Here is a 22,247-nt window from a genome sequence, read left to right as displayed (position 1 = left end):
TTGTGATATGCATAAATTTGCACCCGAGTTGACAAACAACAAACAACGCCGATACACAACAATGACAAACAAATGAACAGTATGCTGCCTTCAAGGTGCTGTGGAAATATCAGAATTGCGAGTTCAGCGTGCATGAACGATATAAACAAAGTGATAAATATGACAGGGAAAGTCAGGGTTTTTGGTGATCCTCAAATTGCTGAACTGTTACGTTTATGGGCAGAGAGCATGAAAAAAGAATAGGTAATACTTTGTTCTCTAATAATATGTTGTTCTACATGTATCTACGCTGTGAGAAACAGGGAGGTGGTGGAGTATCAGTAGGTCAGTTGTAGCTTGGGCCTTTTCACATTCCTATGCTCTGGACTTTTACACAGTATTTGCTTGCGTGATCTCTACGTATTTCTGTACATTCTCTGCCGACACATATGACACATTTTCTGTACTTATTCTAGTTCCATGACCATGTTCTGATACTGCCAATTATATTGAGAACAGGTGCTCTTTGTACACTGTCATTTTTCTTCACATATGGTACGTCCATCCAGAGTTTTTGATAAGCGGACAGCTAGCAATGACAACCAGCATATGTTATCTACATCTGTAAAGTAAATATATTGACAAGGTGTGTGTTTTTTCAGCAACATCTACTCATATGTTGTACATACGTATGTAGACACTTTCTACATACAGTATATATGGTTCTAGGCAGACTTGTTCAAACCGAAACATATGATTTCTTCATATTCCCATATCCTTCTCGTTGTTATATATTGCATATTGATATTGTTGATGTTCATATTTTTCATATTATTTTTGATTATTTTAGTAAAGTATATTATTATATTCTATATATTCTGCATTCATTCTTTCTTTGTCAGTAACTGCTGTTATTTTGCACACCCTTACTTTCCCATACATTTTATTCATACATTCCACTTGTTCTAGTGTTAAAATTGTCAGTTGCATATGTTTATATGTGACCTGCCTGTCTCTAATCTGCCTGGTGGCCGGGGTGGATGGAGCATTCAAGAGTGTTTATTCTGTACAATGGGAAAAACACAACCAAAGTCAGCTCAGCACTGATGGAAAAGATGGTCAGCATTACTCGCTCCCGCTTGAATTAAAAAACAATGTTCTTCATTAGCAAGCTACTCACACATGAAGTAGCTACCAGCTTGCCAAAGTGCAACATGCTGTCACAGCGCCTTACAATCATCAATGGTGCATTTGGTAATATAATTACTGAACTGACTGTATTGCATATGAGTTACAATATGAAACAGTATAATAATGATGGCCTTACACATTGTGTGACAACATAGATCAAATAACTTGGAAAATTATGGTTGGTGGTCCCAAATTCGATTAAACATGAATTTAACTATATTTTCACAAGTTCATATAACCCCTATTTACTTTTTCTTTGCTGTATCATATTGCATTGACCCAATGCAGCAGCCACAGAAAACTGCATTTTACGTATAGAAGGAGAATTACGCTGCAATCTGTGGGCTATTTTGGATTGTAGCATGGCAGATGCAGCTCCACAGGGATCGGCTTCACTGCCTCCGCCATCAGCCATCCAGAAAAATGAATCAGATCTTTGGGAAGAACCCAAGCAAAAAAGGAGATCAACGGCGCAATGAAAGAATAAATATCAGCGCTGCCTTTACTCAATGGAAAGACCTCAAGGAGCAGCAAGGCATCACAGTCGATGCAGAGATGGCTTCTTTTTAATGGACAGGTAATTTAGGGACATTTTTTTATTTTATTTTGATTGCTATCAATAATTCTTGGCAGTTAAAATTGGCTGTAGGTACATCAGCTCACTCACCATGTGATTAAGTTGTTAGCTTAGCAGTGGGAGCCACGTCATAGTGCTGTTTGTTTCTGTATGTGTTCGTCATGTGGCGAGGTTGAATTGCTAGAGAGAGAGAGTTACTGACGCAGAACAAAACTCCTTGTGGTGGCATCAGGTTCTTTTATTAACAGTAGCCTAGATCTGGTTGATGAGCAAGCCCAAACCAACACTAGTTCGTACCCACACCAAATAACATGTAAACTAAAAAATGACAAGCCATTAAATGCATGGCTACAGAAATATTTTGTACTCTTTCCCAACTTGGGTTCAGATGCTCCCAAAACAAGTGCTATTTGTAGGGTTTTGTTGAGGCCATACGAGGCCAGAACTCCCCACGGCTGTTTTATTTATATGACAGCCAGAGGGATTATTAATTTAACGTGTAATTGGCAATAATTTATTGGCACCCTCATCTTCCCTTCATCATATCAGCTTTCTTAATCATTCGTAAATCCCTCTCACATTGTGCGCTCTGTTCCAGTGAAATGGACTGGATTGGAGCACTGTTGTACAATGTATGTTGTAGGGCTAAAAGGATTATTCAACATTCTCGTCAATAATAAATTATTAAATAATACTTCAATTTGTCATTGAGAATACTCAAGCCTACATCCTCTCACTTTTTGTTTGTACTTGGGAAATGGCTGACACACAACAGCTCTGAAGAGGTGAGCCTGAAAGCATCCAAAAAAAGCATCCAAGCAAACCCAAGAGTGGGAACACTTAAAGAAAAAATCGAATAATGTTGTAGCTTGCACACTGTGCAAGTCAGAGTTGGTTTTTCACCAATCTCGGAGCCCATCGTCTATTGGTCTGACGACGATTATACTCCTGAGACACGAGAATGGAGTTGCAGTTGAGAGACGACGTCTCATATGCAGATATCTGTTTATAGAGATTAGCCGAAATGTCGTCTGGACCTAAAACACCTACAAAAAGTATTGATGTTTGTGTATTGTGTGAAGAAACGTTTGACTCTCGTGTCTCAAGTTGTTAATCAGACTGTAAACAATGACCGGCACACGGAAGAGGAAGTCTTGGCCCGGATGTCCGCTGGCTACACCGGAAACCCTGAAATATTGGCCGTCACCCCCAGAGTCTAATTGTCGTCAGACCGAGAGACGATGGGTTCCGAGATTGGTTTTTCACAGCAGTACACATGCATGCTTGAGTACTTGAGGAGAAAACATCCTGGTGCGGACGATGGCAGAGCATCATCATAGTAGCTGGAAATGTTACAGTAGCATTGCATTAGCATAGCATTAGCATTCTTACTAACAGTGTGAGATAACTTTAGATGTAGTATTTCCATTATGACATGGAAAGAAACATCTTAATGTTTAAGCAAAATGCCACTGCTGTGCCCTGCAGAGCTCTCAGCACATGCTAGCTCAGTGCCATCTGAAGCTGGTGTTGGTTAAAGTGCAGCAGCAGTAGCCATAAAGTTAACTGCAATTTCTACAACCTGGGGTGAGGAGGATGATGTGATGGCACTGTTTCCTCTGGAACTGCCTTAAACAGCTTTGTAATGATGATCTGTCACTCTATTGCATGAAGGCCAGTTGTCCTTTTCTTTTTTTTAATCAATCCCCTTATCAGATCCATTAAGACATGGGCCACATGACACAATACATTTCTGGTGGAGCAGCAGCAGTTTGTGGCTCTACATAACAGTCTGAATGCACATCTCCAGTAAGCTATACTGTTATTTAATGTTCTCATCAGGAGCTCTTCAGACAGCTATGGCTGCTTGTTGAAGCAACTTTCAAGGAGCAAATGTTGCAATTACTAACAAACATTACTAATAATACATGAAAGCTTTTTTTTTTTTTCTAAATCAATACTGTTGACTGTATTGTTCATTTGGCGATTATGTACTTATTTTTCATAATTTCAAAGACATGCAATATTCAATTTTGTACTTTAGTAAAACAATAGTATGTAGTTGTGTATATATCATATAGTTTTACAGTTTTTTTCTTTTTTTTTTAAGAGGGAAGAAAGCCAAAACAAGACAAGTTGAGAATTTTTAAACTTAGTTTCCTTCTCTGAGTGTTGAACTATGAAAATAATAATTTGTTGTACTCTTTCTCAATTGCAAGTCGTGTAATTTGCATATAGAGCTGATAAATCAATTAATCATTGTAATAATTAATCGACTATCAAAATAATTGTTTGTTGCAGCCCTAGTATGTCACATAGCAACAGCATCAGAGTCTTGAGGACTTGAGGATTTTTGAGTATCTTCCCTTTACAAATATGAAATGATAAAATTGTTGATTAAAATTTCGTATAATATCTTCAGATCTGGCTCACTTCATGCCATCCGACACAATATGATGTTAGTACAGCAGTGTCAATACCTCACAGAATAGCCGTCCTCCTCATGTATTACCTCCTCCACCTCGTCATCCTCTGGTTTACTCGGTTCATACAAGTAAAGCTGTATTTGGCATATTCTACCTGGTTCTCCATGAGGCATTGTTTCAGCAACATCATATCACTTTTTTTTTTTTTTTACCCACAAGATACATTTGCCCAAATAAGGGATTCAGAATAAAACCGCAAATCCATCCTCATCTACAGCTAAGGACAGACACTTCAGCTCCCTCTCCAAAAACAGCGTTCATATTCAAGAACTGGCCTTTCTAGTCTTTCAGACTCCGGCGAATGGGTAAAACGATACTCAACTGTGACATCAATGGAAAATAAAGGTGATTCAAATCCACTTTCCCAGGGCTTTTCCTCTTACAGTATAAAGCAGCAGTAGCCAAAAAAAGAGGTCCCCTTGTACCGCTGATGTCCATCTACGCAGATGGCTGAGTCCCCAGTGTGTTCAGTGTCGGATGGAACCTGACACCAGAGACCTAAGGCCAAAAACCATATTGCAGCAGCTGGCTTTATCCTGTTCATCACCGTGATGCCTTTGGGACTATTAAGTCATTTTAACTTCTTCTCTCCCTCTATTTTCATAGCGGGTCCAGGGGAGACATGATTTGTTTAACAAGAACAGAACTCTATTTTAGTCTTTTTAATACAACAGATTCCTTAGAGACATTAGTCAAATCCAAGTGTTCATATGCTGCACTGCAATGGCATTTTTATTATCATCCTCATTTCTTCTAATCTTTAAGAACAGGCTGTCAGCTATCATGCCATGTTTTTTTTCTCTTCATTTATTCAGATGGTAGCAATAGATACACACAGGAATTCTACCTAGAAAGTGCCACAGCCAGGAATTATTCCCCCCCCTCCTCCATTAACTGGACCGTGCTACAACTGCTCTCCCCATGGCCCTGCTTCCTAAACACAGGGTACACTGGTGATGCACAGATGCTTGGTGTATGTTGTGTGTAACGGCCATTAGTGGTACAATGTGGAGAAATAAAGAGCTTTATTCATTATTAGTGACTAAACCAGTGAATTAACTAATGTGTCCCGTAAACCGTTATTGGGACAATTATGCTTGTCGATGCTTTTGATTTGATTCACGAGAGTTCAAGGTTGTGTTATGCAACCAATTGATCTGCTCTATCCTGCTTTAATAGCAGGGTGTGCACTGTCTGGCAGCTTTTTATGATGCATGTAGTACTGTCTCTAGGTAATGCAATGGCACCGAAGGATGTTGCAGCCAGATCTGAAGTTTTGCAAAAACCAAACAAGTGATGTAAACTATACATTTCTAGTGTCCTCTGCAGTCTTTCTTTGTCCGAAGTGATCTGAAACATTTAGATCCAGGTCTCTGGACATCTTGGGGTTTCTCGCCCTGCTGACTGGTGATGTTTTGAGCCTCTGCTGAGTCCTGGCTATCTAACCCCCTGCTTCTTTTTCCCCCTCCCTTGTTCCCTTTCCTCAACCACTCAGCAGGCTTAAGAGAGATTGACAAGGACTTCAGTGGTCAATATTGGCTCAAATGCCTCGACATAAGGTCAGCAGTAAACTTTGAAGCCATGAGAAATAGATAAAGCTTAAACTGTTTATTAGGTGAACAGGAATCCTTCAGGCAAATGATATTTTAAGGAAATACATATAAGTATAATAAGTATTTTAGTGAGTAATAAGTATTTTACATGAAAAACAAATTATCTTTTTGCACTGAAAACCAGACAGATCGGTGTACTCACTTTCCACAAAGTGTGATTTACTGTTAGTGGGGAAGGCAAGGTAAAATATTACAAATATAGCATTAATAGTGCCGACCTAAGACCAATTATCTCAAGTCACAGTGAAGTAATGGGACTTGACCAGTGATCCCAGATCAATATGTCTATTCTTAGAAGCTTTTAGTACTAATAGAATTTTTCTCCCGGAATCCTTTCGTCTTCAGGTATTTCATGGCAACCTCTGATGGTTATGTAAGATCCTGTGGATTAAGACATGGCATCACTAATAATCACTTTGTGCTTCTGGTTTGTTTGCAGCAAATGGCAGTGACATTAAGAAAGACACATGGCAGGAACATTAAGAAAGACACAAGGAGCTTTGAGGGTCAAGTTGAGGGATTTATTAGAGAAGGGTGAATATAAAGGTACTGTATGCAGGGATTCTATTCTCTGAGCAAACCACGACTAGTCAAACCTCTCCGTGTCTATAATTATACGCTACACAACATCCAATCAAGGTCTCCATAGTTAGTGATGTAATCATTAAATAAATGGATTTTAAAAAGGCAATACAATAGACCATAAGTGTGCTCTGGAAGAAAACACCAAATGGATTATTATCATCATTATCGTCAGGAACAAGGAAACAAATTACTTGGATGCCGACACTTCCAGGTATCTTAAACATAAGTTATTCCTAGCACTACAATTTAACATTCAAATTGAAAAAATATCAAGAGGGAGCATACCAATATTGATACAATCCCTTTAAAGTAATTCCTCTACTGAACCACTCATGATTTCCATTCGGACAGTTAGATGTGTGTACAAGCAGCCAGTCAGTAGCATGGTAATGATATAGCTAGAATATTGACTGCCACAAATTTTTATGTCAAAATGCCACTCTTCCTCCTCTGATATGTTCTGTTTAATCTTTTTTTTTTTTTTTTTTATATCTCCCTTGTTTTTCCAAAGTAGTTCTGTTAGTGTCACATTTTGGCTCTCACATGTTAAGCTACAATAAGAACAATAAATAGTGTTGGGCGTGTGCTGGCTGCCCGTAGGCCATCGGGCCCAGAGTCTTGGTGGGAGCCGTAGTGTGGCAGGTTAGCAGGTACTGTAGTCCTCCTGAGGTGTCACCGAGCACACACAGGGCAAACAGAGGTGGGGTAACACAAAGTAAAAAGGGAGTTTTCTTCAACTTCTTTTTTGTTGTCGTCGTGTTTTTGTTGTTTTTCTTGGGTATCCGCGACGTTCTTTTTTAGAAGGAGTCCATGGCCTTGAACTCGCTGAGGGCCTGGACGGGGGAGATGTGCTTCTTCTGGGAGCCTCGTCGGACGCGTGTCTGGCACTCCTCGGGCTTCTCCCTCTTCACCAGCGGCTTCTTCTCGGGGGCCTTCATGCGCCAAGACACCACGGGTGAGTTGACCGCCGCCGTCCCGTACACCTTCTGGTACTTGGTGGAGGCCACGTAGGAGGCCTTGACAGTCAACACCACCGCGTTCATTAGGTTCTTGGCTGCCTGGATCAGGGAGGTGGCGCTGTCCAGCTACGAGGAGGCAGGGGAGAGTTGGAGGAGAGGAATGACAGGATGAGAGAGAGAGAGAGAGAGACAGACAGAGAGACAGAGAGAGAAAGACTTAAGGTCAGGTCAGCACTTCAGTCAGTCAAGTCAGTCAACAGGTGCTCTTATGTGCTACTTTCTCTAACAAGGCTTGTTGTTCTTCCCTTTCAGGCTATAGAGACGGAGACTCGATTTCATGTTTTTCTGCATACGGGGGGGGGGTGGGGTGGGGTGGGGGGGAAATTTGTAGCTCTTGCAATGTGCTCTTTGCCCAGAAGATATACAGGACCTAGGAAGCCTCTTCCGTGACTGGCAATTAAGTGGGAAAAAACATGACCCTCGCTACATGACATCCTTTTTTAGCACTTCATAATTAGTAGTGGCAGGGGTCAGGTGTACCTCTACCTCCGTCTGTTTTGTTTGGCTGACATTTAAGGGTCGGCGGCCAGTGGGCCCCCTTCTCCCTCACGCTGAGACAAGTCAACTGCTTAGATTTAATGAGTGTGGACTCCAGCTGGCCATCATGAAAAGGTTAAAGTCTCAGCAGGGCTTGCATGTCTGAAATGAGACTTAAATAAACTCTAATTGAGTCCTGAGATATTATGAATAAGTGTATTGACACGACACGCCATAAAACCCAAACCCAAAGTTAAATGGAGCTAAAAGTCTTCTGCTTGATAATTTTTTTTAGAGGGCATCACTGTTCACCACAGAATTATGTTGCTGATATGGTAACAAACTGCTTTCTGTACCTTTAAAAGAAGAGAAAACCATCCAGATATTTTTGAACAGGTATATATCTCGTCTCTGCTTGATGGCATAATATTGAATAGTTTGTTTGAATTGGGGAATATCTAGTGGCTTTATGATGGGATGAAACCCCTTTACGTAGTCATCTATCAGCTATGCCGGTGGATAAGACCTTAGTTTTTTTTTGTGTATATGATTGTTGATATATTTCTCCTGTTTTGAGGATAAATCTGACCAAACTAATCAATATTTTTCATTTAAACTGAATGCATTAAGCCTGGGGATGGAAAAAATGCAGCATAAATATAATTTCTGCTGTTTCAAGAGGAAATTTTTAAATAACATTCTAAAATGATTACTTGGTTATGGTGCTTAAGTTATGTGGTTGTAGGTCGGCTGTATTTAGTTCAGGTTTATTGAAATAACAATTTCCAAACATCATCCAATGTTTTTATCTTCTGATGTTTTTAATACATCTTCTTCATTTTACAATGAAAAAGACCGATGATGAAAATTTTACAAATATAGACTATGTGGTATAATTGACTGAGCTCAGTCTGAGCTGCCCATAAGGTTTTCTATCAAAAAGAAAGCCTTGTGATAATAGGCTTCATGAGGTGTGAAAAACATGTGGAAAACAAAGTGGAAACTAGCCTGCTGTGAAGCTTTCTGGTATTATTAGATTGTTATCAATTTGAAGGAATTGCATCAGCCTCACTCTACATGACCCTTCTTCTAGTCTCTAGTCAGGACCTTGAACTAAAAGGTTTTCCCACCCAAGGGGTAGAGCATAAAAATTGTCTTAAATTAACCAAGGGTGGTGATTAGAGTCCAAAAACTCGCCTACAGCATCAAGGACACCAGGGCTGACCATGTTATGTGCTATATGGTTAGACTTACCCCAGACACGATGAGCTCCCCACCCAGGTTCTGCACCTCTGCTTTCACCTTGCTGCAGATGTTGAGCTGGTGACAGTACAGGGCAATTCTCTGCAGGTAGGCCAGCAGGTCCTGCTTGCACGCTGAATCAGGGCACTGAATGGAACACAGGCGCAAAGAAAAAGCAGTCAAAGCAAACGGCCATTAGCGTTATCCATGCCCGTGGGGCAGATGAGTTGACAGTGAGTAGCTTGTTTCATCATTTTGGAAAAGTTCTACATCTCAAAGATAGAAATATGGAGTCCTGCAACTGCAGGTGAAAAGGTGCCCGACATATTACCATTTGAAGGTGGTGCTATTGAGCATGACCGAGTGTGGATGACACGTTTGAAAACGTTTAAAAAAAATAGTTTAGTGCTATAGCAATCAAATATATATCTGAAAGTAATCAAACATGTATCTGAAGTTTGGTTACTCTAGCATGAAGCGTATAGGAATTATGCTTCACTTCCTGTTTGCACGTCTTCGCCATCAACTGCAGTAATCTAGGAAGTCCATTTGTCCATTTGTGCAAAATTTTGTTGAGATTGTATCAAATTTGCGGGAGAAATAGTGAAAAATAAGTTTGAATAATCTTTAAAATGGCTGAAATGTCTTAGTGTTTAGCAGTAGAGTAATGGGGGAGATTCGAAACCTATTCATCAAATGTGGTTGCTCTACGACTTGCGTTCTCTCAGGTCTCCCCCTTTAATTTTGAATAAAACCAGTTTTTCACCGTGTGTTGCATAAGTAGCACAGAACAATCATTACACAGAATGGACATGAAACACACACACACGCGCGCGCACACACACACACACACACACACACACACACACACACACACAGACACACACACTCTTTAACAGCTGCTGTCCTTTCTATATCGCTCTGTCCCTCTCTGACCTGGTCCTGCTGGCCTTTCAACCACTTGAACAGAGAGGAAGCCTATCATACAGTGCAGCAAATGGACCAGCGGGGAATAAGAGGAAGGCCTCCTCTGGTCTCCCGCTATCAAACAGTTTGCCCCTATTATTCCATCTGGAAGTCTTCCAGGAGTCAGCTATGGCCCACTAAGCTCCCAGTGGGTTAAGAACACGGCATCGGCTGCTTTAACGCTGCGAGCATCGTTTTGTACCAACACCTTTCTTCTAGCCATTAATATTAAACGGTCCTAACTAGGACATTCAGCAGCATTATGTGAGAAAATGCACAGCTCATTTCCTCGTCTTGTGGGCCTGGGTAGACCCCCCCCCCCCCCAGCAGCTACACCTTTCATGGCTGCCCACTTCTACTCCTTTGCTCTGTACAGAAATGCCTCCTGTGCTATACAAATGCTATTGATTGGCCACAACATGGCCACAAAACGCAAACCAAACACAGTCTTCCTATTACATGGCGAAATGTCTGTTTATTTAACCTACAAATATAATGACAGAGAGTGATTCAAGGGATGATTTACCTCGATGGCTATGGCCGCTGTCAGAGCTAGACTCTCAACAGTAAACAGTAAATAAGACATGGCAGCCTCCCACACCATCTCCTCCTTCTATCACATGCTCAGCAAGTGTCCCTGAATGCAAGCTCAGGTGGAGCCGCCTGCTGATATAGCAGCCAGTGAGGCAGAGGAAAGCTTCTCCTTGGGCATTATCACTGCACCGCCACTCCTGGCTAGCATCACTGCTAATTCCATTCCACACTCCCGACACACACACACACACACACACACACACACACACACCTCCTTCCCCGGGCCAGCTTGATGCAGACATGCGGATGACACAATTGTTCCCTATTGCAGAGTTGACTAATAGTCCATTTCCTTCACAGATTCCCTGCTGATGTAAATAAACAGTATGGCCCATTACCTTGCCAGGACCATCGCAGCGCCCCCATCCCTCTCTCTTTTTCTGTGGAGCATTCACAACCCACCAGTGAGGGAATAAGGTGGGGTTCACCGCCTGACTCTACTTGGCCTTTCAGAACCTCCTCCTGGCCTCTGCACTTCTCTGAGCGTTTTGGGACTGCCTTTTTGAGTCCGGTCAAACAGACAAAGCTCTTTTCTCTTTTGTTTTTGCATAATTGGGCCCAAAATGAATGAAGCGTGCTCCAAATGGATAATTCAGGGGATGGATGTGAACTCTGGTGCTGAGATGAGGGCAACACACCGTCAGAGTGTGGCAGTCTGTCAAAACACAAGTCACACCTCATATTGATGCTGCATTTATAAGCAGATACAGAGAGGAGGCTGAGACTGCCCATTCCTAGATTATTCAGTTGGTAAAAAGTCATAGTTTTTTGTCTGTTATTTCATCTTCAACTTCACTTCATCTGTTGCTCTTTTCAGATGGTACAATTTTTTTTTTTTTTTTTTTTGCATTTCTACTTTATTAAATGGTTCATGACATACAGAGACAGGAAAGATGGCTAGAGAGATGGGGGACGGCATGCAACAAAAGTACCAGGCCAGATTTGAACACAGGATGTCGCAGTTACACAGTGTGCCTTCTAGCCGACTGAACCACCAGGATGCCTCTGATGGTAAGTTTGATGTGCCAAATGTAATCTGCCAGTTACTTCTAGCAAAATTTGGCTTTTATGCTGTTTAATCACATAATGGTGCCATCTCCACCAAAGGCAGAACTACTATGTTTTAGTAGATTTTGAATCCACTTAAATTTCAGTGGCTACCTAATGTACTTCAGTGACTCCTCTGTTTTCATTTAGCAGTGGTGCACCACCACAGCAACGACTGTAATTGAGTTTAGTTTTAATCTAAAACTAAAATAAGTGTAGTCCAAATGCTGTAGAAGAAGATTTTATGATCATTACTACTTATTATTATGATTAAAAAATATATTATCCTTTTTTAGAACTACAATCTCAACATGAAACATAACAGATATGGGGCAACACTAGAACTATCCCCCCAAGCACCACAGCTGCATAAAATTAGGAAAAGCAACACTGTACTTATTTTCTTGCTTTTGCTGTATTGCATTTGTATATGCACTACATCAAGGTTATTATAGAAAGAAAATAACACGGACAGTCATCAACGTGAGAGGAAAAATGTAATTTACTCAGGAGAGACGGTGCTGTGGAGTTGTCCAGCCTTCAGCGGCCGCCTGTCTCAAAAGGGTGACCTGCTACACTGTTGCCATAGAACACTCACCGATGCGGGTCTCAGCCTACTATTGTATGTATGGCTGCCCTTGACTATTCAGGTTGTCTCTGCGGGAGGCATACTTAAAGAAAAAAAAAAAAAAAAAAAAAAGCAGAATAGAGAAAATAGAGTGGGAGAAATAGAGTAGAAAAAAGGCATTGCTGGAGTGAAATGGGGTGAGGTGCCTCAAGGGGTTGTTCTATGTCAAGTGCTGTGCTTAAATGAGTATAAAAGAGTCTGCCCCCCTCCCACCCGCCCACACAGAATGGCCTTCTGCTTCACACGTGCTCATCAATAGGGCTGATGTGGAGTCACAGCAACAAGGTTTGCTACTTAAGGGACCCATCCCACTGCAGTGGAGCAGCCTTTATCCTTACTGTCAAGCCACAGTGCACTTGTCAACTATAGGTTATCAACCACAATGTGCGAATGCAAAATACTTGTCCTCTTCATCAGGAATAAAGGGAAATAATGAAGGGTAGTTATCTGTTGTATAATCCTATGAAGACGCTTGATAAAAGCATGATAAAAACAAACTTTTGATCTCTGAAATTTTAATAACCCACTCCATTTACTGGATGTATGGCCTGGCAAACAGATGCCTCACATGAAAATACTTTTATAACAAAAACATGTTGGAAATGAAAAGGTCCTCAAGCTCCTCTTTATTTTCTGAACACAGCTCTAATGTCTCCGGAAGGGGAACAGACGGCTGTGAATATTCAGCAAACAGTGGTCTAGGAACCAGTTTAAGTGAGAATTAAAAATGGCAAGCCACCTGCTCTGTTCATTACAGCAACTGTTGATTCAGACAGTGGCTCTGCCAGTGATTTGCCATGCGACAGATTCACTCCCACCTAAACCCTGTTAAACACTGATCGTCACTCAGCAGCACACAGGCCAAGAAAGAAATACGTACTGTAACCTCACAGGCACACGCACACACGCACGCACACACACACACACACACACACACACACACACACACACACACACAAACTCGCTTATTTCTACCTTTCTGTTTCCATTCTCGCTCTTCTTCTCTGAGACAGATGTTCTCACACGTGGAAACATGAATGTTTATACACACATCTCTGTCTGCCCTCTCTCCCTTTCTCTTTCTATATTGTAAAACAGACATAACTAACATACTATCAAGATGGCCAAATATGACGAGCGGTCTGCGCTGCGCTCACCACTAAAAAGGCCGTAGGAAGGCTTGTCGATGCATCATCATGGAAGTGAGCATGGTAGCAAGAAGGTGGGAGATGATGATAAATAATCTCTTCACACCAGTATATTACATCCTTATTAATTTTGTAAAACATGACATTGTTTGTGTGTGCTTTAATCTAACCAGCACAATACTCATGTTATCTATTCCTTTGCTTATCAAGGCACACTGGAAAGGATCATATCTCCTGAATGGATAAATGCAATTCAGTTGCTGATTGGTTTAATGCTCACACCAAGATGTCATATATTGCAAGGTTGCAATGAGTATAAGCTATGGTAACAGGAAATACTGATGAAGACTACAAGAATTTATTTTCAACTCTTATGTATTGTACAATTTTGGAAGCTCAGACAGATGCAAGATGAATTTCTCCTCCATCATTGTTCATCCACGCATAAATCACATAAAGCTGTAATCTCATTGGAGGCCCTTTGAAAAGTCAGGTGCAAACTCTGAGTGCAGTGACTCCAGTGGCACCACCACTCTCTCCTTAGGAAATCAATGGCAACAAGGAAAAGTGACTTTGCTGGTGCTCATGTGTACGGGCCTTATGCTAGTTACAGCACTTCTGGAAAAGGATGTTGATAATTGTGCTTATAATTTTTGATGGGAGCTCCTAGATTTTTCAACTCGAGCTCTGATACCCTTTGGAAAGACGCCCAGCGCAGAACCCTGTCATATTGAAACTAACAATAATTATTATTGGAGTTTACTAGCTAACAGCAGTTGCAATTACAATGACAACAGGCAGCCTTAATAAATCAATACGTCTTGCCTGAGTTTAATTCTCACTGCTTATTAGAGACAGATGAAATAAAGAAGAACATCATGCATTACCTGGAGTGCTGTTGGCATTCTTAAATACCCCCCACTCCATTTATTGCGTGCGTGCGCGCGCACACACACACACACAAACACACACACACACGCACGCACACACGCACACACACACACACACACACACACCTCTCTTCCTTTTAGCTCCCATCTTCCCCAGGCATAGCACTGATTGATTAGATATTGAAAATGGTCTGTCAGCGTGTTTTAGAGAGGTGCTCATCTGATAATGAATGCAACACCTCGGTTGGGAGCTAATTATATTAGAGACACAACTTGGTTCTGCTCTCTTGCTCTCTCAATGTTGGCCCCACTGGGAGACACAGCCATGCGGTAAGACAGCCCACTGTTCCAGCTGGGCCCACATTAAAGATTTCCATTGGCCATGCCCACTTACCTCTAACTCAAAACTTGCTCCGCCTCTGGCCACACTGACATAGTCACAGACAGTTTCAAACTGCTAGAAACTAAAAAACTGAGAAGCTTTAAAATTAAAGTTAAGGGGAAAACATGAGAGCGACAGACACAAACACATTTGCAAAATTACCTGATCCGCGACAGCACGGGCCAATTTGTCCATCCTGGATCCAGCCTCAGCAATCTTCTTAGCTGCGTTGATGACATCTGAGGAGTTCTTCAGGGGGCCTTTGCCTCTGGCAAAATGTAAGGAGTAAGGAAGGAGGAGGGGGAGGAGGGGGGTAGGGGGTCGGGGTGTCGGTTATACAGAGTGGTCATACAGAGCTTCCCTTTAAAGTCTCTTGTAGCCACTGTGTGACATGACATTAACATTACTGTGCCTGTCCGAATGGCAAAATACACTTGTTATTCTCTTCTTTAACAAATACAAAATTAATAATTAAAATAACTCAACAGATACATACAGTATATACTGTACATATACATTTACATTTTACATCTTTGGCATTTACTTGACATCAGGCTTTCAGTGACGGTGACAACAGTAGAATATTTATAGGTTTCATTCCTAAATCACCAACATTACGAGCAACCAATAGTAAAGGTTGCAAAGGTCAATGCCACATTTCCCAGACAATAGATGTAATAAATACTCCTTTGGTCCTAATGGTCATGTATGATAGAGAAGCGCGATAAAAAATAAGAGCTGAGGAGGAAAGGCTGAGCTTCTTTTCTGTGCCCTGTTTTTCCTGCTGGCGTTGGGCAAGTCAGTGTGGCTAATATAAGTGTGTTTGCCTGTGTGTGATCTTTAATTTTGTAGTCAGTGTTGAGGGGAAGCTTCCGCTCAATTTGTTGATGCCAGTTTGTGCCATCAGGGTCACTGCCAAACAGTAATGGCGCTGTCGCAGCGCCACAACCATAATCACTCATGACTATGGTTCTGCATATCTCTTTGTTTTGCTCTGTGCCACATAATTGCGGACTGGATCACAACTCCAAACACTAGATAAGATAACAATCAGCTAGGCATGGGGCTATCCCAGATATGTAGAGCACAGATGGAGGAGATTGAGAGGAAAGCTGTTGGCTTTCAGTAAACATGAGCAAGAAGACTTTAAATGCAGACAGATCAACAACTACAGTCTATCCTTGGATCACAACAGTGCTATGTTGTCTGATCCAAATGAAGGTAGTTTGGATCGTGTTTCCTCTACCAAAACTGTGTTGCTGGTCACTCACAGATTTAGAGTTGGTACAATCAGTGTTTTTCTTTTTTCAGAGCAGGGGCGAGATGGTTTCTCAGCAAATCCCACTCCCCACTTGTCATATTTACCTGGTGAAGTCTGTCATCTCCATCATGATCATGCACATCTGCTTGGCCAGCACAATGATGTCGTTGCCATTGTCATCCCACTTGGCCACCTCAGCATCTAGCTTGCACTTCTCCTGCCTGAAGCTCTCCACCTGCTCAGCAATCTTGGCCTTCTCCTCCTGGGGCAGCTGGGCCATGATGGCCTGCAGGCAACATGGAGGTATGGGGGGGGGGGGAAGAAAGGCATTAGCAGTGAAAAGAGGAAGAGGAGGTTGTTAGGCAGTAAATTTAAGAAGAAGAAATTGGGAAGGGAGGGAAGATGGGTGGTTTGAGGGAAAGAGATAAATGTCAGAGGAGAAGAATTTAGGTAAAGGAGCGAGATATGGCTGGGGAGGAGAGAATGATAGGGAAATGAGGCAAGGGGCAAATAGGAAGAGGGATTAGTTAGAGAGAAATAGAGTACAAAGAGGAAAACTTACACTTTGGCAAAGACTCACAATGACATCAAATATAGAGCTGTAGCACCATTTGTTCTATTTTTTTTTTTTTCTGTCTGGTCTACTTAATCCGCCCTACAAAACTTGGACATTTAAGTTCGGAGTCTGACTATCCTTTGCCCTTCTGAAACGCTTCAAAATAAAGTTCTAAACTTTACAATTAATGACTGGACCTTTTCAAACCCCTTGACATCTTATACTCATAAAGAGCAAATCCATTTTTGCCTTCATTTTTTTTCTCTGTGAGAATACATTTGCTCTCTCAGCGGCCTTTGGGGGCAGGTCCAAAATGGCATAAATCTTGTGGCAAGGTCACAGGCACAGTGGGAACCCAGTATTATTTGGGAGATAAATGTATAATTACCTCGCTTCTTAGACCAAGGAATGAATAATGCATTTGTTCAACATTATGTCAGGGAGGTGTGATGGAAGGAAAAGTAACCTGGTTTCCATTAGGTCGATTCTATTGACTCCAGAGAGAGAAAGAGAAAACGAGTATGGTAAAAAAAACCCAAGGCAAATGATGTATTCATTTCAGCAGATGGCCACCATTGTTTTTTAACCTCACCTATTATGACTGTCCTCCAAGTATTGCCATTCTCTAAATGAAATAATCGCCCTTGTCCTCCTTTTCGCTCTCTCTTATTCCCTAATCTGTCCAGCCCCCTCTCACAGCAAAGCTGGTGTGTGGGGGGGTGTGCGGGGTGAGCTCAGTGTGAAAGTGCGTCACCTTGCGCCTGATGTGTGAGGAGGAAAATGGAAACAAAAAATATAGATGATATAAGATGACTAGATGCTGTTAGCTCCTGAGATTCTTAGGAAGAGATGAGCAAAGGGAAGGTGAGAAGTATGACAGTAGAGAAAGAGAGAAAATTGAAATTACAGACAGAGAGAGCGGCACAGGGAAAGAGAGGCAGAGCCATTTGCAGTGCCATCTGACACAACTTTCTCATCAGAGGCCACCAGATGTGTCCATGGCTTTGGCCTACTGATCACCCTGTGAGCAGAGTGGTGCAGAGCTTTGATGGGGGTTTGCTTGAAGAAACCCTAATGATACAAACAAAATACCAAGCCAGCTCCCTTCGAGCCCAGTGCAGATTTCCTCTGTTGCCCAGTGCCAAGACACACAAACAACAGCGTGGCAGCAAATCCCATTTAACAGCATGTGGGGTGAACACAGCACTCACATTTAAAACACATACCAAGTTAATATGTATTTACATTGTGCAGAGCTGGTGGGGAATCAACAATTAAAAACATATTGGTAATTCCACCAAGGCATGCTTTTGTATTAGCTTTGCAGGCATAGTTTGCAAATTCCATGTTCATGCTAAATGTAACCAAGCATACAGTGTAGACCATGCTGTACTATAATCGCTGCCTAATCAATAGTAACACAGGTGATTGCATAGTGCCACAAGGCAGAGCCAGCAGACTAAAATTCATCAGAGTGAGTAATTGCATCCCTGTAAGACGAGGTCTCGTCTCTGTCTCGGCATCATGGCATTACTGACCCTTGGACTGGGGGGCGGTCATTAGCATATCCTTGCTGCTCCTCGCCAAACTGTTGAGCCATCAATTATTCACTTATCTCTAATTATACAGAACAGTATGCCGGCGGTGTCAAAATGACGTGTTCGCCTAGGAGGAGGAGCAGAATCATAGATGCCTTCAAGCAATACCATTGTAACAGGTCAGATCACGGCTGCACACTGAGTGGCAGAGTAGCAGTCTCTCCCTCATACAGGAGATGCATTAGACTAAAAAAGAATTGCTTTCCCAAACAGCTGTAGGCAGCAAAAAGTCTCTTGAACCTCAACAATTTGGATTGAAATTCCTTTTCTAAAATTAAGGATCAAGGGAGGTTGGGGAGAGAGTGTGAGGGATTTGGTTGGTATTCCAATTCAATCTGAAAATGGTGTGACAAAAAGAGCGAGCGAGCGCGAGAGAGAGAGAGAGAGAGAGAGAGAGAGAGAGAGAAAGAGAGAAAGAGAGAGAGACGTTCTGAACACAAAGGAAAGCCGCAGCACAGGGGTAAACACATGAGCCAATTGGGACATCAGGGGAGCGGGAAGGCACTAGGTGAAGCCCCCCTCCCCCCCCCACTCCCTCCCCAGCTCTTTAGAATTCACTTATCCCCAAATCCCTTCCCCTACTTTACTGATAACAACAAGGAGCGGGCCTTGGGAGCTTAACATAGTGGCAAATCCGGCCGAGGGAGCGCTGTGCCAATACACTCTGCGACTCGGCTGCGTCTGCAGGGATTAGAGCGCTTTCCGGGTTTCTTCACTGAGCGCGGCGTCTTGAAATGACTTTAATTTGTTTCATTTGAAATAAACTGCCCAGACACTCAGAGTTCAATTTTATGGATGACCTATCAACAGTGTTATCCAATCACTGTGTTAAAAGAGGGTGGGTGAGGGGGGCTTTGTGTTTAGCTCTCTGTCCATGATCTGTGGCGTGCTATAGAAGGGGAGTTTGGCGACTGAGTCTGCATTCTCTAATAGAAAGAGACACGATGTACAGGCCTCCTTCCCCTGTGTGTTTTGCCGCCCTCTCATTATGCATGTTTGATTCTAATAACTTAGCTTTTTGCATAAGTATAATAGAAGTGACAAGCGCAGCACCACACAAGGCAAAGCACTGGGAACAAAGGCTCCTGGGACTGCCCTGGATTTGATTTGATTTCTTTCTACACTGGGAGACAGTGAGTGAGAAAGAGAGAGTGAGAGAGAGAGAGAGAGAGAGAGAGAGAGAGAGAGAGAGAGAGAGAGAGAGAGAGAGAGAGAGAGAGAGAGAGAGAGAGAGAGAAATATCATGCCTGTGTCCTGTGTGTGATACCCAAGCCACTCGCTGGAGTGGCTTGGAGGGATCAAGACTGTAAACCTCAGTGTGCTCATGTCAGCTCCTATGGAGAAAATGGATTACGCTTCCTCTTGTCTGTTTGAATAGAAACACAGAGCTGCAGCGTGCACTTGGCATGACCGTGAGAGGACAGCAGCTTTATCCTGACACGACAGGCTGGGGCCGACTGGGCAGATCACCAGTGGTTTGCAGCAAACACATCTTTTATGGATGTGCTTGCCTTCTGCATGTGTAAATGTTTAGTCTCTGAGGGCATAACAGTGTCTATGAGTGGAAAAACAGGCGCTATCAATGAACTGTGTGAGAAGCTTTGTCAGTGTGCCAGATGTACAGTATGTCCTACATGATAATGTGTGCTAAACGTACAAATGTTAGCAAGCACATGTTTGATAATATGCTGAGATACAACGTTGGGAATTTATCCATGTGTAAAGTTGTGTGCATAGATTTCTCTATATGTGCGTGCATATACATTACGTTCGGCCATGTCACCTTAACAATCCAACCTGCAGTTAACTGTAACAGCATTTGACAAAGGGACATGCTGCGATATCAAACTGTTCCCAAGAAGAGCTGCCCACTCAAAGCACAGTTGAGTGCCAGGAAAACTAGTTAACAGTTTGGTGCTGTGAAGCTCCTTTGTGTGGCGGTGTTGGTGTGCCTAAGCTCAGATGGCCATGCAATGGTACACAGTGGGAGCCTCAGTGGGAGGATACGGAGGGCACACTCACAGCACTTCACACCCTGGCAAATGCACTGCGGGCCCCCACAGTCCCCTGGAACGGCTACTGCGCACCCAGAGCCTGGGTCTGGTTCACAAAGTTCTCTTTGTCCAAGGTTAGATTTCAGAATTCATAATGTTAAAATCACTTTAAGATTTATGACTTGAACACTGCGTCATCCATTAAACCAAACTTTGCTTCCACATTTTACCTGGAGTTCTAGGGAATAAAATCTAGTCTAAATGAGACTTTATCAATTGGGGTTCATTTGATTGTTAAGCATGAAGCTATTATATTTTACTAAGCAGTCTTTAAGTACTTTTTAAAACCATATTTCATATTGGTCTATATTATAATATGATATGACCAATTGGACATTAGACCTATTTTTCGTGCTGCTTTAGGATGTCTTATGGCCAATTAAGATCTTATTTGCTGAATAACTGTGTGGTAAAATAACATGCTACTGAGGAAGCCCTCGTCCGCTGTTATTCTCTCTAAACAACAATCAGAGTTATGTTACTGATTCTCATTTTGCTGCTCTGTGCTTAAATGTTCTTGACAGGAGGGTCTGGCTTCCTCCGAATTTGAAATGGCTTTGACAAATGATGCAACATTTTAAAATAAAACAGGGATTTCATCACCAACTTCCACTGGTTTGCTGGTTTCCTAAATGCTACAAGAGAAGAAATGAGTGAGAGGGAAAATAGGAGAGAGTTGATGCGTTTTTAGTTTAAAGGATTTCACTCGTGTTTGTACAGCCTTTGCCCTCTAGCAATGCCCTGGGTACCGAGGTGGGTCTTTTTGTTTTCCCTATCAGAAGTCATCATATGGGAGGGGGTGCAACAGCTGTACCTAATACATGCATTTAGCATCAAAAAGCTGCAGTTTTGATTTAATTTCATTCTCCCTTCTTTTTGCATCCAGATGCTTTAATACCCCCCTCTGTGTGCAGGCTGTGAGGAGGCCTAGGCGGCATACAACAGGCCTATGCCACAGGGAGAGGCAGAGGGCCAAGTCACACTCCTGCCATCCACAATCCATTCAACATGCAACACACCGCCAGAGCCTCTCTGTTGCTGGAGGGGAGCAAGCACTGATACCCTCTTAATGTTCTTTAAGCTGGGCCCAAGTGAAAAATCGCTAATGTGCACAAAGCCCAGAGCCCTGGTGATGGCGATTGAGGCCTTGGCACAGTGCTGCACTGTATTTTTTGTTCTCTGCCATTTGAAAGGGATTTGGTAATTACTTCTTTGTTTGTGATTGCAATTTTACACCTGCCATCCCTGAATAGTGTTTATTTTAAAATAATCCCACTTGTTAGGATCATTTAAATGGACTTTCATGCTCTATAAGTGGAACTAGTTGGATCAGTCTCTTAAAGTATTGCCAGTGAACGGGGGTGTGTGTGGGGGTATGATGCAGTTAAACCTGCACCTGAGCTTACTGTCTATACTAATGAAACAACAATAACACTACAGTCACTATTGTATGATGGATTTACATGTATTGCCAGGCCTTTGCCTAACTCATATCCAATTTCTTTTACAGTTATATAAGTCAAGTTCCAGTCTGCCCTGAACTGTGGCAGATTCAAGAAGTTGCTGCACATAATTGTTGAATTGACTGTTCACTCACCCTGGCACTCTGTCCAGCAATAAGCTGGTCGTCCTCAGTCTGGACACTGGTCCTGCTGCGAGCATCATAGTCCTCCTGCTCAAAGTCAGAGTCATCCTCCAACTCTTCTGGTGTCTGTGAGAAACAGAGAGAGAGAGAGAGAGAGAGAGAGAGAGAGAGAGAGAGAGAGAGAGAAAAAGAGTCAGAGAGAGAGAGAGGGAGAGAGAGAGAGCGAGAGGGAGAGAGAGATGTGAAACTAAAAAAGCAAAAAAAATCACGACTCCTGGATTGACAACCGAAAAGGACCGTTTTCTTTGCCTTCATGCCTCATTGTGCCTGAATCCTGAATAACAGACAGCATAAGTCCCTCTGTGTTTT

The 22,247-nt window shown here is 42.3% G+C and overlaps 1 protein-coding gene across 2 annotated transcripts in view; it reads right to left on the bottom strand.

Annotated features, from left to right (window-relative positions):
• Positions 1-7,228: 7,228 nt before the first annotated feature.
• Positions 7,229-22,247, bottom strand: part of ctnna2 (catenin (cadherin-associated protein), alpha 2) — a 79,381-nt gene continuing 64,362 nt past the window's right edge. For both annotated transcript variants that reach the window (XM_071546791.1, XM_071546785.1), the window contains 5 exons: positions 21,891-22,004; positions 16,190-16,371; positions 14,987-15,092; positions 9,182-9,316; positions 7,229-7,516 (listed from right to left, as the gene is read on the bottom strand). In XM_071546791.1, coding sequence (XP_071402892.1) covers positions 7,229-7,516; positions 9,182-9,316; positions 14,987-15,092; positions 16,190-16,371; positions 21,891-22,004 — 825 coding nt within the window. The remainder of the gene's footprint in view (positions 7,517-9,181; positions 9,317-14,986; positions 15,093-16,189; positions 16,372-21,890; positions 22,005-22,247) is intronic.

This window comes from Centroberyx affinis, unplaced genomic scaffold, assembly GCF_046629955.1.
Source record: "Centroberyx affinis isolate AG114_WGS23_722 - 3 ecotype Tasmania unplaced genomic scaffold, CSIRO-AGI_Caff_v1 ptg000266l_1, whole genome shotgun sequence".
Classification (NCBI taxonomy): domain Eukaryota; kingdom Metazoa; phylum Chordata; class Actinopteri; order Beryciformes; family Berycidae; genus Centroberyx; species Centroberyx affinis.
Note: the sequence above shows the minus strand (reverse complement) of the source record. Positions and strands in the feature narration are given on the sequence as shown.